General features: G+C 41.7%; 1 protein-coding gene across 6 annotated transcripts in view; it reads right to left on the bottom strand.

Moving 5' to 3' along the window:
• Positions 1–226: 226 nt before the first annotated feature.
• Positions 227–19,255, bottom strand: part of DGKI (diacylglycerol kinase iota) — a 197,241-nt gene continuing 178,212 nt past the window's right edge. For all 6 annotated transcript variants that reach the window (XM_068190843.1, XM_068190841.1, XM_068190842.1 and 3 more), the window contains 5 exons: positions 12,649–12,686; positions 11,039–11,159; positions 3,550–3,586; positions 1,562–1,661; positions 227–665 (listed from right to left, as the gene is read on the bottom strand). In XM_068190843.1, coding sequence (XP_068046944.1) covers positions 549–665; positions 1,562–1,661; positions 3,550–3,586; positions 11,039–11,159; positions 12,649–12,686 — 413 coding nt within the window. In that variant the 3' untranslated portion in view covers positions 227–548. The remainder of the gene's footprint in view (positions 666–1,561; positions 1,662–3,549; positions 3,587–11,038; positions 11,160–12,648; positions 12,687–19,255) is intronic.

Below are 19,255 nucleotides of genomic sequence, written 5' to 3'. Positions count from 1 at the left end.
GATATTTTTTAAGGGCATCCAGAGCTCCTCAAACATTTTGCTACTGCCTGACCATTTGTGAAGACAGCACAGAGATAACAGGTATTATTTAACTGATGAGAAGTGAGGGGAACAGGAGAATAAAAGCAATGCAGGAAACTGTAAGGATGGAGGAGAGCCTGGTTGGGTGGCTCAATGTACCAGTTAGTTTGAATTTTGTTCCCCTACACCCTCTTGACTCTTTCCCTTTTTCTTTTTTTTTAATAAATTATACAGATGAACATGGGAGAAGTTCATGCTACTTGCTGGAAGCAATAAAGGTAAATTTTCATGGCCTATGGATTCCACAGACCTTTGAGTGTCCCACCTCATCCATCATGGGCTAACTTATGGAACATAACCGTTCCGCAGCAAGACTCGGTAGCCCTTAGAAACTGGTGGCATGTCCTCAGGTATTTTCCCTTGAGAGTGAGACACGTGGGTTCCATCCGTTTCTTCCTCACACGATGCCCGAGTGCCTCAGGTGTAGTCTCGAGATTTCCAGGGATCCTCTCGGACACGTTCAGACGTCAGACTGCTGTCTCTAGATCCTCGTGGGAAACCATTTGATAGTTTTGTCGACTCTCCAGGTAGGAGGCCAGATCTGGATCACCAGCTTGCTGAGCCCTGTCACGAGGGGTCTTACCCTGTAATAGGAAACATGAAGAGAAAGTCTTGTGCTAACACGTTTAGAACAACAGATGATTTCTAGGTACAAGATGATTAACAAGTCAGAAGCCACTTGTCTGGATTTCATGTTTCAGAAAGCTTTTTGCAATGTACAATTCTGAACATAAGATGATAGAATCATAGATGACCTCTTTTCCCATTACAGGCTACCTCATAGAGCCCAAGAAGGCAGAAATTGGTTTTGATTGCCCAGCTGCAGCAAAGTTGCTTCTGACTCGGGTCCAGAGAACCAACTCACTCTCAAGCTGCTGACCACAGGGTGCTTGTGCTCAGAAACTCCAGAAAGGCAGCTTCTCGACCATGTTCCTAAGCAATCAGATTGTTGTAATGACAGAATATTCCCTGGATTTCATTTTTCCCAGATTTCTTTCTCAGTCAAGCTTACACCAAGAGAGTGCTGTGGTTAGTGTCACGCCAGTGAGCATAGGGGCAAGCCAAGGCAAAAGAAAATAGTTAGCCATCCTCACAAAGCAAGTCAGCCACAATAATCAAGCCTCACAGATGCTGTGCAATCAGAAACCAAGGCTCCTGCAGGTGGTCCTTGCCCACAGGCCTCTCTTTTGACCACACAGGAGGAGAATACTGCTGTGCCATGGAGATGTCTCATTCACACCCAATGCACCAAATAGGTTGAGGCCAGGCTCTCACTATGGTGACAGTGACCCATGTTGGGGACTGAACTGAAGTCTCTTGTGTTTAAATCAACACAGTTTTCTCTATAAAAATAGCTTGCTTAAAAGGAGCTGCCCTCGGCACACACACAGAAGCCTCAGTCATGCAAACAGCAGGGCCGGATGCCGCTGGGTCTCGCTTGGCTGCAGGGGTTTGTAAGGGGCTGGTGGAGCTGCGTTACCTTGGAGTCTGTCTTTCTCAGAGAGGCTCCCGCATCCACCAGGAGCTGGCAGACGGCGCGGTGGCGCTGGCAGGCTGCCTTATGTAATGCTGTCTCACCCCTAGACCAAAGTACAGAAACCAGCAGTGAGACACATCACACCAATGTACATTTACGAAGCATGAGGAGCAGATAGACACAGAAGGATGCTGCATCTCTGCGAGGTTCCCTCTTGCTGGCAGAGGTAGATTGTGCACTCTCTCCCTTAGCATCTACATCCTTTGACTCAGTAGGAAAGCCTGCAATGCACAAATAGCAGATGAAGAACTTCTGAGGGATGGCAAAGAAACATTGACAGATTTTACGTATTCAGAGGACCGAATGTCACATTCCTGACCAACCACCAGCTCTGTTAACTGCTGCAAAGGCAAGCTAGCCACTTTCTTATTTCACAGCAGGTGAAACAACAGGCTTTGTTTCTTCCTGCAATTTCTTTCCTCAACCTCATTCTCGGAGTCATCCTAGAAAAATCCTACCCATCAAAGCTATGACTGGTGCACTTGCTGGCCCAGTTCTGATACCCTGCTCTCTTGGATGTATGAGAGTAAGAGCTCTCATTTGTTTTCTGAACTGCTGAGCTACTGGGGAAGACTAAATACATGCTTTCCAGCAGAGAAGACTGTGTGGTGGGAGCACATTTGTTGCAAAGCTCCTCACTCAGACTGGAGCTAAGTCTGACAGGATTCTGAAACGGACTTATTCTTTACTGAAAGTAAAGAAATTTATCTAGATTTGTCTAGGAAGAAGAGGAAAGTATGCTTTGAGTGGGTTGAAAAGGAGTCCTTAATACCAGTGTCCAACAAGTAGGGCCATTACATAGAAAGAACAAATTACAAGAAATACATGTAGCAGGACAAATCTTGCACCTACCTACACAGAGTACATAAAGGAATCTCAGCCCCCATCCATGACAGGGGATGCTGAAATATTAAGAAGCAACCTTGTAATCAATATGGCCTTGCTGCACCAGCATCAGTATCAGAATAGGATACCATCCTATTACCCCCTGTGGGCCAAAAGACAAATTCATACTGCCAGTTACAGCTTGAACCTTCCCTTTTCAAGAGTTAGAGGTAGAGGAACCTCTGTAAAGGGAAGCCATTGTAGCTGTGCTCACTGACACTTTATGTGGTTGTGCTACATCCCTGGATGAAAAGAACCAGGCAGTCCATCCCATCCCAGTCACCTCTGGACTTCGCTCATGCACCTTGTACAAAAGGTGTTCTCTGTTAGCAGAGGAGGGCACTGTGGGATGAGAAATGGTAGGCTTGATCCCTATGAGAAAGACTGTTTTTATTTCATATGTATTACACATATTTTCCAGGATTATTCATGCTTCCCTTGCATACTTTCGTGAAACTTTAATTATACAAGGTGTAAAAAAATTGGGAATTGGAAAGGAAAATAATTTGTTTGGGTTGTGTTTTTTTGCTGTTTTTTTTTTTTTTAATAAGAACAGAGCTGATTGATGTTTTAACTACTTGATGGAAACCTTCAATTGCACAAGTCCTGGCCACTTGGGAGAGCTAAGCAGAACACCCTGGATGAATCAAGAAGGGACTGAAAAAAAAGGTGTAGAGAAAGAAAAGTAATTTCCTGACTTTTGGAATTTACTCTTCAGGTTGGTCCCTTAGTAGCTGGAGGCCAGAAACATCAAAACACAAGGGTGGGTTTCTATGCCTCTAGAAAGATTAAAGAAGCATAGGAAGCATGGGAAGCAATAGGGAGAAAGTCCTCTGCGAATCCAAGAAATGTTTGTTTTAGGCAAGAAAGCCACATATGAGGTGGTTGATGTGTATTTTTTAGGGGGCCTTCTGTTTGTTTGTTTGTTTCTAAAGAGTTGTGCCTTTTTACAAGTTTTTTCCTACTTAACAGTTTGCACTTGAAAACCAAGAGGAGCCTGCTAGTTTAACACACATAACATGAAGAACAGAGTAGGTTGTACTTACGTTTCACTGTCTGTCATGTCCAGTAATTCAGATGGACCTGCAAAAAATAGGTATGTCATAAAGCATTTGTCTGCATGACTAAAAAATATGTCTACCAGAAGAAGATTCCCAGCAAAAATATATAAAAGAAGCCAAATGAAAGCTCAACCTGTACAAATATATCAAATTTCAATGTAATATTTGCTTGTGTGAGCCCTTGCACTAATAAAATTCTGAATGCACAGTCACTACTGGAGTGTCAGCAACAGGGAGTAGCAGCCTCTAAATTATACTGGGAATGAATATTCATGGTGTTTATTTTCTCACTCTTCACCTTGCTCAATTAAGTGGCTCACATAAGTACAGTACATTGAAAATGCCGATATACTGGAAACCCTGATATATTGCAAGTTAAAATCCATTGTTGGTATTAGAGGGAAAATGTCATTAGGAAGTTGAAATTAGCCAAATTCCATCCTGAATGACATCCCTGTGCTACTCCATTTAATAGCATTATACAAAATGTAGATCAGGGTGGAATATTCCCAGCGGTCTTTATATTGATATGCAAATCCTGTACTCTACTAGTTAGCAATGATCAGGAAAGTAAGATTAAGAAAAACAGAGAAGATTTTTGTTAAGTGAGAAAAAAATAATACATGTATGTTAATGTCCCTTTGTCCTTGATATTCACTTCAGGCAGATATTTATAGCAGAAAATTCCATCGCTGAATTACAGTGATATGGAAAGGCTGGGATCTGGATTATCATTTGAAAAAAAATCAACTTTTCCTTTGCAGTCTGTCCTAGTATTCTTCTCTCCACTGCTCTGGAGTGTAGTGTTAGATGGTATAGGGCAGTTAGCAAGGGGAACAGGAAACGTTACAAGACTTTTCCTTCCTGTATGTGAGTATTTCTCTCCAACACACTGTGACTTTGAAATTCAAGAGTCCTCAAGAGCTTACAGCAAATCTCACCTGAAACTGAGGAATTTCACACTACTTGCTTACAAAGGCCTACACACAACCTCTCTACACTCCTTTTACTCTGAGTGTGTGTCAAAATGGATCAGAGCAGCCTGTCTTTACCTCACTGCTTTTACAATGTACACATGGAGCATCACTGGGGCTCCTGGAGCTGCAGGCAGCTCCTTCATTTCATCTTCTTTTATCATGAGAAAGGGTGGTGCTTAGTCCACAGTGCACAGGGCATTGTGTACCACTGCACACTTGTCATGACAGTTCTCCAAACTCAGTGGCCACTGTCAATTATTTAATGCAGCCTGACTCCACCACCACACATCCTCATCTCCACACTTGGCGGTTGTGTGTTCACTCCTGCCTACAAAAAGAAGAATCAGTCACTACCCCTGAATTCCCAGGACCACGAAGAAGGATAAAGGGGGATAAGCAGAGCCTCTTGTTGAGAGGGAAAAAAGATAATGCCTGAGAAACTAAAAAGACAATTAAAGAAATACATATGAAGAAAAGGAGTCCCTTACATTTCCTAGGAGAAAATCATGTTCTCTCAAAAATAAAGGTAACTCCCCATAGCTTCCTGCAATGCCACATCCCAGTGATAGGTAAGCAGGAGTAGAGAAGACACTGCCACCTATTATTTCTGCTCATGGTTGGAGTAAGGAAGGTTGTATTTCCAAGGTGGAGCAGAGTGACAGGTCTGGCTTTATGGGACATAGAGGTACTTGCCCAGTTAAGCAGAAGAAGCTATTAAAAGGTAAGTAAAGGTAGTAAAACAGAGAGTATTCAGAAGAGTATGACCTGAGAGGGAGAAGAAAGCTGAAGCAGAGTGGGTCTGGAGAGAAGCCAAGGGTAAAGGACAACTGGTGTGAAGCAGGAAGAAATAGCAGGGCTAGGACAGAGGAGCTCAGTCCTGAGGAGTGTGGGGGCAGTCTGTGAGTACAGACCTGAGGAGATAAGTACACCCTGCCTAAGTGTGAAGGGTGCTCTCCTGGATACTGTCCCAAATTAAGCATTTCATGGGAGAGCCCTGACTCCATCTGAGTCCATCTGAGGGCCAGATACTGGGGTTAATAATTAGCTGCACAACATGGTACCAGGATTCTTTAATTTCACTCTCTCTGGCCTGTCTCTGAAGCTGGAATGTCCCAACTCACAGCCGGAGCGCTGCTCTTTACTTCTTTATTTTATTTTCACTTGTGCTTCTCTTAAACCATCTCACGCCCTCCTCCTAATTCCCTTTCCCCTCTTTTTTGGACCTCATTTTTATATCAGTCTCCCTGGCGCTGCCAACCGACCATTCCAAATCCCCCTCTGCCCGGGGACAAAAGCTGCACAGATGTGGGAAGGGCTGGCACTGGGAAAGCTAACGGCACTGTCATCCTGACCCAGCGGGGAGGCGGCTGTTTCACTCTGGGACAAGAGACAGAGAAAGAAAAGGGGACCAAGGCACGGAGAGAAAGAGGACAAAATAACCCAATAGAAATCCGGAAGGGAAATGCATGAGTGAGATTTCTATCAAGGAAAACAGCAGGAGGGGAAATAAAAACAAAAGACAGAAATGTGTGGAGAGGTGGAGGGAGGAAAAAAAGAGAGAGAGAAAGGGAAAAAGAGACTGGGGGGCTGAAGAATGGCAGGATGGGGACGGGGGACGGGGTGAGGGGGGATATTCACTTGAAAAGAGCTGAAAAGCATGACATGCTGAGGGGAAGCCCAGCTGAGATCACTCTCTTTCCTCAACATTGCCCATAGACTGTCTGTGTAGAATTATTAACTTTTTTCCTTCTCTCTTTTTGCCCTCTTTTGCTCCACCAAAGCCCTTCTCCAGTTTCTCAGAAGGCAAGGCTGCCTGAGCTGGGTATGGGAGGAGGGAAGGCAAGGAGACCCAAAAGCAGCTGTTCTTTCACTGAGCTCACTACCATAAAAAAAACCCTCAACACTTTAAATGCCCATATTTCAGAGGCATTTCCAAAATATACAGCTCCACACATTCTCGAAAGGCCTCTGAGCCCACAGCTTAGCCCTCTCCAATGGATGTGGTTACAGCTACCCACAGGAGACCCACAGATATTAACCCCTGCCAGTCCCATGTCCTGGTAGTCCTTCAAAAAACTGGGGAAGAAGGGTATTTACTTTAAGCAGTAATGTCAGACATTACCAACATTTCTGGATGTTTATCTGTCAAAACCCTCTTTCTTTGTTTAATGATCTGTCTGAGGTTGCTATCTGGGGGACAAAACTGGATGTGGATCCTTACCTTCTAAGTAGGACTATTTTAAAAATAACAGTAAACTGGAAATTCAGAACTATTTCAAGTCTTTCCCCAGCACCACACTTTTTTTTTTTTTTTTTACCTGATGGGAAAATTAACAGTGGTCTTTTCTGCTAATGTCTTTTAGCTCAGAATTTGCACTATAATATAGAGGCTAGACAGGTTATGGGAGCATTCCTTCCTACATGTCCGTCAGCCACGTTGCCCAAAAATTTGGTATGCCTGAAATTAAAATATACTATGTTATACCTTGTGCCTTCCAGAAAAAATGAAACTGTTTTGTGCTCAGGCCCCTCACAAATGACCACTACTCCAAAACATTCTGCAAATCTAGACATACTAACAAGTGTCATGCAAACTCACTCTCATTCAGTCCTGCTTTCTGATGACTATTCAAACTTTGCCCCCGACACACATCTCTGTCACAGCAAAATTTGCTTTCCCAAAGCCTTCCAAGGAACTTCTGAATCTGGTCAGGATGCAAATCAGTGATGGCTCTTATCTCTGGACATTGCAGTGCTAAGAGTAATGAAAGCATCATCGTTTTTTTAATCAGGAGATGCTTTGTAGTGAAGCAAGGACATTGAGGTTTGAGGACACAGAAATGTTAAGGATGGGATGCCCTACGTACTGTCTGTTGCAGCAGAAGTTCCCACCACAACCTCCTAAGGCAACTGTAAACATCTTTCCACTCTTCTGTTTAAAATCAAAATACCATAGATGAACTTTACATTCTTGCTTGTCTTTTGAATGTCTAGAGAAGACAAAGACAAAAGGCAAATGGAATTTGTATAAGGTTTATACATTACAAATTTTTCACAGCTACCAGATAAAGACTCCAATCCAAGTTTGATACCAAATACAAATTATTTAGGAGGCCCCTTTTCTAACAGATGTTCTTAAGCTTTCCTTAATTCTGCTTGTGTTAAGCAAGTAGACAGTTAACTCTTCTCTAATGTACATGCATTAGGATGCAATGCAGTTGCTGACTGCAGCACTAAAAGGCTGTGGTTGTGATACCTACTGAGTTTGCCCCTCAATTTCTAGCTAAGCATTTCTTACCTCAGCTACCGACAAGTTTTTAAAGCTGACTCTCCTACTAAAAGCAAAAGACTCCTGATTTAGGTGGGCAATCTTGAACGAGTGATAGGTCTGTGTCTCTATTTATCTGCCCTTCCTGCACAGGGGATAGAGACAAACTGTTTTACTTGGAGCAGCAGCCAGCACAACCCTTCTTGCAGCAGCAAGCAGCTGTTGTCCTGACACCTACTACATTGGTGCTTCGGCTGCTATTCCAGGCTTGTGCTGGGCCGCTGCGAATTATCTGGCAGCACTGCACAGCCGTCCTCCTGTGTGACTCATCCCTGCTATTTCTAATTTAAGATAGGTTATTTTCCTCTCCTTAACATCTGAAATCATTCTGATCATGATCACAGAATAACCTTGCATATAAATGTGCCCTGCATGTTTGCAGAAAGCCATCTCCACAAAGGACAGCTTTAGCACCACTACGCTGTTTTTCTTCCTTTGTAATTCTAGTTCTATGGGTGCCACTCTTGTATTGCATTGGATTCATCCCACTGTTTTTCAGACTAGAAAGTTAAAGTTCCTGAAGCATGGGTTTTGTCTTCTTTTGTTGCTGTTGTTTTTTAGAGATATTCAGAAGATTTCTCCCTGAGTGGTTAATAACAGATTTTCTGTGCTCTGTGCTTGAGGGTATTTTACAGTGGAGCTCCTATTATCATTCACTATCCTCAGCCATGTATTGGGAAGCAGACAAACTCCAGAGGAAGTGTAACTGGGCATAGGTAATTGCCAGAACAGAAGTAAGACTCATTTTTATAACATTTTTATGGGTGGATATTGGAAGAATCAAGAAGTTCCACACAGGGAAACCCTTAGATATTGATAGCATTGGATCAGGTCATGTATAGTAATTAATGCTGAGAAGATGCCAAATGCAAGATAATGCAAAGAAAAACAAGGGCATTATGATGATGATGATTCAGCAAGAGAGCTCATTTGTGGCTGAGAAGTGCCCAGAGTAGAAATGAGTTTCATTAATTGCTTGGTGGGAGAAGAGAGGAGGCCTCTATTAGATTGTGCATTGTCCCATGCACTCCCTGATCCCCAAAACAATGCATTTGGAGAAGCCCAGAGGACATATGTCTGGAAAGCTGCAAAAGCTTCCTGACATCCTTGGGGATAAAGAAGGGAGAGGGGAACCAAGCTGACATTTGCTCAACCTTCTGATTTGTCTTTGTCTAACAGTCTGTAATCCCTCACGTTTCTCTATTTACCTCAAAAATTCCCATGGATTCCCTGCTTACATTCTTAGCAGTTTAAATTATCTCACTTTAAATGTTCACCAAAAGAACAGTAACTGGGTCAGACTGTGGCCAGGTTAAAGTATATATGTCCAATAAAAATCCTAGAGAGGCATCAGTGACAGTGAATCGGCACGGGCCATGTGCAGTGCGAGAAGAGATCGGGGCCAGTAAGAAAATAAAGCAAAATTATGCCTGTCTACAGAATTCAGTGGCACATGTGTGCACTGTGACTAATGCAACAATCCAGAGCAGGTAAATAGGAGGTAGAGCTGGCACTGGTAAGGTTTGCTAGAACTGATGAGAAAACCAGTCATTATTTGGATATAAGGCCAACTGCACTGATCTATCCATATGTAGGTATCTATACATAAAGGAGTAAAAGAACAATTCGGGCCCTCTCAGTCAGATTTTTGGGGCACGGTTCAGCTGTCCACACATGGATATTTTGTGCTGTTTGATATACCTATGGGCAAGCCTTGGGATGCACTTGGAATGACAGAGATGCTTGCTTGGGCTTTGGCTGTCAGTGCAGGTCAGGCCTCCTCTGGGCCTTGTGTTTTATCTTGTAGACCCAAGCAAATGTCCTGGATATCCAAGGGCAAATAACATTAGACATTTATGTTTATCTAAGTGAATAAAGTGCACAGGTAACTGCTGCCTGAATCACTTTCTGGGCTCCAATGACTACCTTGACTAAGATGCCCTTTGAGTTAGCCATGCTAGAAGCCTGCTGCTATTAAGGATGCCCTCCTCACTTCCATATGCCACCAAAAGTGCCTCTGTCATAGAAGAGCAAATGAATTAAGTCACAGATTGCAGCTGACAGTACAGAAACTTGGACCTATAGAATACCTGACACCTATATGTTAATACCTAATGTAGGGGTCAAGACTGAAGAGATGCATTGCTGCTTCTTCCTTTCTTAGGAGTTGTGCTTTTTTCCTCTCTCTGTACAATTTGTGCAATATCTTGGAGCAATAGCTAACACTTATTCTAATTAGCAGAATTATTAATTATTATTTATTCTAATTCTCTGTGTTCACACTAACACCTCTGCTGAAATAATGTAGCTGATTTTGACATTCAGAAGCCAAAATAGCCATTGATATTTTGAAGTGGGGTCAGAGAAGAGTTACAACTAGAAAACTTTTCCTACAGTGCAGGAGGCTGATAACTGTGACTTCAGCTCTATGTGTAGGGCAGTGACTATTTTTCTCCAGCAGTGAGGGAACAAGGTTGTAGTGGTTCAGCAGGCAGAAGCTCCTAAATTTCACTGCCTCAGACACAAAAAAAAATTGCTGCATAGCCTGCAATCTCTGCTACTGACAAAGATAAGAAGAGTGAAAAGGAAAAAAGGGCAATAGAATGATCACAGTCCATAAATACAAAATGGAGATCATAAGTTTTTGCTGTTGGGTGGTCTTGAATCTAACAGACATAGTATTCTAAGGCTGGAATGGAAGCTAGATGAATTTGTCTAGAAGTAAGGAAGCAGATTCCTGACCAGTGTGTTACTAAATGCTGAAATAATAACAATGGTTGTATGGGCTCTTTGTCACTGTAAATGTTTTAATAGAGATTAGATGCTTTCTACAACATATGCTCTAATTGGAAAACAGTACAGAGGATCCCTGTGCCAGAGGTTTTAACTAAAGCTTCACACTGCTTCTCCACAGCCCCCCAGCTGCTGCAAATGTGAAAACACCATCCTCCTCAAAAGCCATTCTAATTCATCTATTCACACTTTATCTAGAGCCATCACTCTCATTGCTACCCCATTCCCAGCCTCCTGCTCACACATGCTGCAGGTGGACACTTCACTGAGGGACACCACAGGTGAGTGAGGCCACTTCCAGCAGCCCGGTGTGGTTTTGCCTGGCTGACACTTGGCTGAGGTACAGCTCTCTGTGGATTTGCCCACCAGGACTCACCATGCTCCAGGATGTATTTCACAATCTCACCGTTCCCAGTCTTGGCAGCGTGGTGCAACAAGGAGCAGTGATCAGGTCCTTGGATTAACAAATTGGCTCCTTTTTTACAACATTCTATGAACTGGAAAACAAAACAAAACAAAACAAAACAAAAAAAAAAACATACAGAAGGATAAGATGGGAGGAGCAGAAAAGCAAATATGTCAGTAAATTCTCTTCTGGTTCTCATTGCAAGTCAGTACCAAATAAAATAAAATAAAATATTAATTTAAAGCCATCTTTTAGGCCCTGATATAAAACATCTGAAACCAGAAGTATTGACAATTATATGGGTTAAGGAGAACAGTCTGTATTTCCTAAACAATGAGACATTGCTACTCTACTGCTGATGATTTATTGCTTGCTAGGAATTCTTGCAAACCACATCTGGCAACGCTGTTGGGATATTTGATAGAAAACTCTGGCTCTTTTGCTGAAGACTCAAATTTTTCCTCAGCACAGGAGTCAAAGATTTTCTGACTAAATCAGAAAAGTCCAACTCAAAATTCCAAAAGGAGGTGAGGTGACTGTCATGGACCTCCTTTCTCACAGTGCCCCCTGTTCAGGGCTGGCCGAGGAGGAAGCACTACATGGAGTAAGAATGAGAGGGGAGCAGCAACCAGGCAGGTCTCAGAAATGCTGCAAGCTTTGGGGGAGAAAGGGTGGGATTTGCAGTGCAGATCACTGCAGGAAAAGGAGAGAATTGCGACAGTGAGGACTCATTTATGATGCGGTGCATCTGAAGAAGGGCAAGGAGTTTCCCCATCAAAGCCAGCTCAGGAAAAATGTTTTCAAGAAGCGCAAAGGAGACAATATTTTTATGACTGCTTGAAGGACTGCTCCCTAGATGCTGCAGCCACAAGAGTTGAAGCAGTGGTATAGAAGGGAGGCAAAACACCTGCAGGCAAAAAGTTGGCCTAACAGCACTGTCATTTTTACAAATGGCTCCAAGCTGGCTTCTCAGAGATAAAATTGCAATCATTAATCACAGTCCTCATCCAAATTCGAGAGCATGTTTTCAGATCCTGACTTGGCTACTGAGGCAGGCAGCCTGAATAACTGTCTGACGTGGGTCTTCAGTCATTGGCACAAAAAATTTTGCATGAGTAGCTTTGCCTCCCAAACTTACTATACCAAGGCACTACATGTTTTGAGACATCCATCAGGTGATGAAACAACCAGGTGAGGTTTGTTCTACCTGGTCTGGTGGTTGCCTAGGTAGACTTTGAGAGAGGGGGGCTTGGCCACCAAGATCACTGGTATAAAATATCCTTTCCTGTGTAAGGCTGTGTCAGAGCTACCCCGCTGTTCAACACTGCCAATACAGTAATTTCCCTGTTAGTAACTGGCACATTGCTCTGTGCAGTGGGCTCTGAATCCTGGGCAAAAAGGCTCTGGCAAACACCAGAACCCATTCACGCAAATTTCACACCTCAGCTGAATGATGTGTTCCCCTAGTATTCAGGGTTTCCTGGAAAGGCTGTAAAATGGCATTTGCCAGAAGTCCCCCCCAGCAGCCTATTTATGATTTGAGCAGAGGTGTAAGTGGACACTCAGTGCTCTGTACCTACCTTCAGTAGATCACCAGATATGACTGCTTGTAAAAGTGCTGCAAAAGACAAAAAGAAAATTAATGTCAGGCAGAAAGCATTATGCATACAGCTTCACAGCTGAGGATATAGCTCACAACATGTGCAAATTAAGACTGACATCCCTCAGTCCACTTGCATTCTCATGTACTACCAAAACCAGTGTAAATCCTGTGCTGACACATATTGGAGAGGCATGATCAAGCCATCATTTCCAATGCTCTCCTGGAACTGTAGGCTTCTGTCTGAATTTTTCACTTGAGACACTTCTGAGACCTTTCAACAGTGTCCACAAGGTGGACAAGGTCAAATCTCCATCACCTGAACCATCACTGAAAATATCAGTGTTGTCTGCACAGAGAACCTGAACTGTCTACAGACCTGTCAGACTTTGTCATATTGATGGTGGAGTGGTCATTCAGTCCCCAGTACACAGAGAATCCCAAATTGTGGGTGACTGAGTGACAAGAGAGAAATTTCTTAACAATTACTTGTATTACAAATACATTTTGAGATGCCAGAGGGGAGCAAGTCCCCTAGGTTTGGCAGGCAGGGTCAAAGACAGAACAAGAGCCAGTCCTCACCTCATGAGCCTTTGTATTTTAAACAGACATAGAAGCAAAAAGAGACAAAGTGGACAAGGGCTCACAACAAGCCAGGACAGAGCCGCAAACAGCTGGGAGTTTCTCACTACCACTACTGTCTGTCCTGAGCCTGTTAAAAAACAGAAGGAAGGCAAAAGCCTGGGACCCTCTATTGCCCAGAGAAGCTGTTACAAACTTATCACTATGTGACTGTCTCCTTCTTTTCTCCTTCTTCTACCTATCATGATATATATTGTAAAAAACAATGATGAATAATCTTTCTGAGAAAGCACTTACATGGTTTGCATCTTAGAAAGCACTAAACATCTGCCGCAACTCACACTTTTTCAAGAGTGTCTAAGCCCATTTCTATCTTTGTGTCTAGGCAGGGCAATCAAATTAAGCATCTGCTCAAATGCCATCCTTGATAAAGATGCCGAAAGTTCATGTAAGCAGGAGCAAGGGGGGAAAAAGAACCACAGCATAGCCCTGCCTCTGAAAAATACCACACAGGAAAATGCACAGTGGGAATTCCATGATGAGCTTGCTACGCCTTCAGAAATGACGAAACATCCAAGCTAAACACTGCAGAAGAGGAAGGATGTTCAGAGGCAGCTCAACACATGTCCTTTTCTTTGAAAACACCTGGGGCTACTCTGTGGCTTTCTGGTCTCGGTAATGCCTTGCGCCCCGGCCACGCCACATGGGAAAAGCAAAACCCCAGTCCAGGTGAGCTCTGCCTTGAGGAAGAAGTAGCAGCAATTCTTGCAACTTTTGATTTAGAGCAGTTTTTCAGTGACCATGAGTTCAATCAAATCCTAAAAATACCCCTGGCATCTGTGAGAGTGAGGACATACGTATTTTAGGAATGGAAGGCAAACATCAGCAGGTAAGAGCTAGAAAATTCTTCAGTTTTATTTTCAGTGGTTAACATCCTTCTTTCTTTCCCAATAGTTCTCAGCCCAAATTAGTAGCAGAGCAGAATTTAACTCATGTAATTTGCTTTATCTATTTCCCCTTTTTTTGGTCAATCTGGTCTCACCGACAGCTTTATTCTTTAGGCTACTGCAATCCAAACTTGCAGAAGCCTAAAGAATAAATATTTTGCACTCCTCGCATGTGAAAATTAAATGAACTGGTGACATGAGTTTTTCATTGCCTTCAACATCCAATTTTTTAAGACATGGCTTCCCTGAAGTCACTTTCCTAAGAGGCAGTGATACATTTTCTTATGCAAGCCATGCTGAAGATTACACTTCAAAAAAACCAGGAGAGAGCTATGATTCTAGGTAAAGCCTGACAAGATGTGAAAAATCTTCTACGCTGAATATCCATAATCAGAACTGGTCTGGTGATAAGGCTATTAGGATAAAACAGCTCTAAAACAAATTCAACATAATTAGACCAATCTTCTCATCTTTTCCTAAGCCTCAAATCCAGCAAAGCATTTAGGCAAGTGCTTAGCTTTTTGCTAATTACATTCTTTTCACGCCAAGTCTACCTGCACTCTTAAAATTAAGTGCTTTGCTACAGTAGAACCTATTGGATAAATGAATGCATTACAGATCAACAAAACCAGCTGGCATAACAAGAGATTAGACACCAGTAAAATAATTCAGAGCTGTACACCCAGACACAGGAAGATTTAGAAGCTATTGAGCTAGAAATGGAGAAAGGTTCTTTAGAATCAGAAGCATGTTTACATAAATATATGAATATTGCTTAGCACACTAACCCCATAAACCCAAATGGGGCTGCTGGGCATACTGAGGAGGAGGGTGAAGATGGCAAAAATCACCTGGCTGTTAAAGAGGGGGTGAAGCAAGCAAGCAGATGGCATTGACAAGAGACACCAGACTGAGAAGTTGGACAAAAATGCTGTTAACATGCAATGCCAGGCTAGCTTAACATTAGAAGCATTAAAGTGAGAATTGATTTATTTCTTCGAAGCAACACTGGTGTAATACATAAAATGAACTATGCCACTGTTTTATCATATAGAATATACCTTCAGGTCTTAAAGATGTGTCAAAAATCACTTGATTTAATTAATACTTTAATCATGTCATTGTTTTCTCAGTTTCTCCCAAGAAAAGCATTTCTCATTACTAATAAAAGTGTTTTATTACCTTTTATACTTATTTAGCAAGTAGCTTTATTGCTGATGTGACAGCTTGGCAAAACTGCCAACTGGAGTGCTCTGTTCATGTATTGAGGAAGCACTCGGTCCTCAGGCTGCCTCCTCAGCAAAGCTCTAACTACCCAACTTAGAAAAGAATTTTCATTAAAAAAGCCAACCAAAAAAAAAAAAACCCAAACAACAAACAAACAAACAACCATCCCAAAAACCACAAAACCCAAACAAACAAAAAAACCCACCATACCCAGGCCTTCCAGCAAACACAAAAAATGACTAGCAAAACAAACACCAGAAAACCACCCTCTCCAAAACCCCCTCACACACACACACACACCTCTCCACTTCTCCTATAAATTATTATTGAGCAGATACAGGTGCATAATGCACCAACAGGAAAAAAAAAAGCCATGTGGGAAAGGCTGCTAATTGAATTGTGGTAATGCTGCAAGATTGAGACACAGGATAAACAACTACTAGCAGACTGTCATGCTGAAAACAATATTTTCCTAGAGCATATAGCACTCATCTAATTTCTATGCTATTGTCTATTGCTTCCATTGGAAACAGCTATTTTTATTTCATATCCTAAAAATCTATGTTAATGTCACTGAGTTACAACAAACATTTTTTGTTTCACAGACAAAATTAACTTCTGAAATAACAATTGCTCTCTGGCTCTGCATGTGAAGCCAGCACCATTAAAAAAGTGCTGCAAAGTCAGTCATTAAACACTGGGCATCGGAGAAAGGAGGAGTGAAGTATTCATACTCCATAACTTCAGAGGCTGCAAGATGCCTGAGAGGTCTCACAGGGTTGCTTGGTCAGAAGTGAAAATAACTCTCCATAGAAAATAACCTGGTTTGCCCTGCAACAGTTCATGTTGTGCTCCACAGACTAAAGAAGCTCTAGAGAAAATTACCTCCAACCTGCAGCACCTAAATTAAGAGTCAAACTAAGACAGAGAGGATATCCTTCAGAATGGCATAACTCCAGGAGGCATGTCTCATCACCTCCAGGAATGACAACCAAACAAGGGCAAAATGAGAGGTCCTCTTTTAAGGTTTTCCAAGGTGTGATACTCCTAGCACCAGGCAATGCTCATGGTCTTGGAAATTCCAGTTTTTCATATACTGTTCAGGCACAGAATGAGAATGTCTCATAAATGTAAGGGCCAAGACCACGACTGCAGCACATCAGAAGAATACAGCAGGAGAGAGGCAGAAGTCATCACCATCACATTGCTCACTTCAAAAGCCATGAAATTTCTCAGAAGCATCACAAGCAAGGAAAAACCTCAAACACCTACCCCTTCCTGTGTGCCCTGCAGAAAATTTTCCTCCTAATCCCAAGGCTGCTGATCACCTTAACACCAAGGCCAGACGCAGGGTTACTATCACACCAGAAACTTTGCTGCTAAAACACCTTCAGAAGGAACATGAAGAGAAAAGTTCTTACAAAGCCTTGTAAGTAACATCTCAGGATCACAAGGTTCTTTGCTTAAAGTAGGTTGACATGGAAGATATTAAGTAAAAGTGAGACAGTAAAAGGAGATGGTCTGCACTGAAATGAATCTCAAAGAACAGGGTGGTTCTAGAGCCTGCCACTGTCAGCAGTTCAGGGGTAACTTGTCTTTTCACTCGAGTAAAAGATTCATAAACCAGAAGTATCCTCCAGATTTTATTAGTTAGATTGCACACCTGATCTGACTCTTTCAATGCCATATTTGAATCCACTACTTCTGTACCAACTAAGCCACAAGGAATGCAGATAAAAATGTACAGCAACTTTGAAGTTTTCAACACTTACAAGCAATTCTTTAGAGAAGATCTAAAAATTTTGAATGAAGGGAGCAGAATTATTTAAAACTATGTTATAAAGTATAAGGACCACACCAAGGAGTTGTCATATTCATGATTAAAATGCAGGCAATTATAGACCTATGAATGAAATGTAGTGTGACAGCAGAATATTTGAAATAATGTATCCTATAATGAGTTAAAAAATACCAGAGTGTCAATGCATGTAATTAGAGTATGACAATATTTAAGCACATGGGAATTATGGCAGAATTCAGCTACTATAACTCAAGACCTGGTTGGAGGAGGATGTTTTTACCAAAGTGGTTTGGTGGGTGGCATCCCTGCCCATAGCAGGGGAGTTGGAACTAGGTGCTCTTTAAGGTTTCTTCCAATCCAAACCATTCTATGATTCTCTGATCTCAAGCAGAATTAGGGCTCATAAAACCTTTAGCTCTTTCAAAAGACACAGTAAGACAGTTGATAATCTGAAGTGATCAGCTCCTTGCAGAAACTCCATTTAACAGACAATGCCTGCATCTGTCCAGCCCTTTCTAAGACAAATCCAATGCACTGATTCAGCATTTAGAATTCATATGCCATCAGCATCAGTGCTGAATGCTTCTTACTGGTTAGAGGCAGCTAATAAAAAATATAAGATCTTTGGTGTGAAGTGCCCAGAATTTGAGGGTCAATGTTCACCACCATCTCCTGCTAGAGTGCTCAAGGAACTCTTAAGGAATACCTCATAAAATACTGCCTCGTTCAAACCTTGTAGAGCTGATAATGGAGAAGAAACTATAGGAGAAGGTGACATCATCAGATTTTTGAGTTATTAAACTTAACTTGGACTATCATTAGCTTCCAGAACATTTCCAACCCTTTATTGCTGTTTTAGTCTTTGTGTAATTCATAGAGTCAGAAATTTAAAGTAATTACTGCTTTACATATTGAAATGTTAAAAGCTGACCCTGATTAGAGGAGTACTTTTACACAGTTGGAGTCTTCTGAGCTGTTAAAGATCAGCATTACAGAAAAGATAACAAAAGAAGCCCTCGGGGTTTATTTTTCACCAGTTTTACAGAAATCAATAACTTCTATTTCAATCACTCCAAAAGCTATGCCCTCAAAAGACTGGAGTCCATTCAGAAATACACTATTTCTCACAATTTGTTCATAAAAGGTTTATGACAAACTGACAGTAATATAACCTACCCAGAAATGTACACAACTGATTTTTTTCTACTCTAGCCATGATCTTCAGCCTTGACCTCCAGATGAAAGGAGTGGGGAGTACCACCGAATATTGCTTTGTGGATTACTTCCCTTCTGAGAGGACTGTGAGAAACAGGCACCTGAGATACAGAGCAGTGAATTTACTTGGTGTTTCTGAAGGGCCTGACAGTCCCATAGAACCATTTTAGGTATCCATGAAGAGAAGTTGCAAATCTCTGCACTTAAGTTTTTACAAAAACTTTACCTCTCTCCAACATTTTATCTGCTTTTAAAGTTACAGAAAGAAACACAAACCACCTATAAAATACACATGCCAAACTGTCTACATAACTGAGAAATTCAATTACAAAACTAATAACGCTTTGTTGGAATGACTGTGAGCCCACAGGTCTTTGATCTACAGACAATCTCAAGTCTCACCAAATCTGATGGTGATTAAATATTTCCTTTGAAGATAAGCTGAGTGAAAGGAGCAATTAAATTTTTCTTCGTGTATTTTATGCACCTGCAAGTAGTGGAAATGACAGCTGAAAACCATGAAAAAATTAGACAGAAATTAAACCCTGCAGGTTAAAGGGTCTTCTAGAGGCTGGCCAAAAAAAAAAATCCAGAAATAAATGGAAAAACCACTTATTCTATAGTCACTGAAAATATATTCACTATATTCACTGAAATATATTCACTATATTCACTCTTCTATATTCACCTACACATATTCACTGATATATATTCACCACATATCACTTATTCTATAGTCACTGAATTCACTGAATATAGTGAATATATTCACTGAAATATTCACTATATTCTATTCACAGGGAATGGAAAAAGGC

This window comes from Anomalospiza imberbis, chromosome 5 (assembly GCF_031753505.1).
Source record: "Anomalospiza imberbis isolate Cuckoo-Finch-1a 21T00152 chromosome 5, ASM3175350v1, whole genome shotgun sequence".
NCBI classification, from domain to species: Eukaryota; Metazoa; Chordata; class Aves; order Passeriformes; family Viduidae; genus Anomalospiza; species Anomalospiza imberbis.
This window is presented reverse-complemented; position numbering and strand designations above follow the sequence as displayed.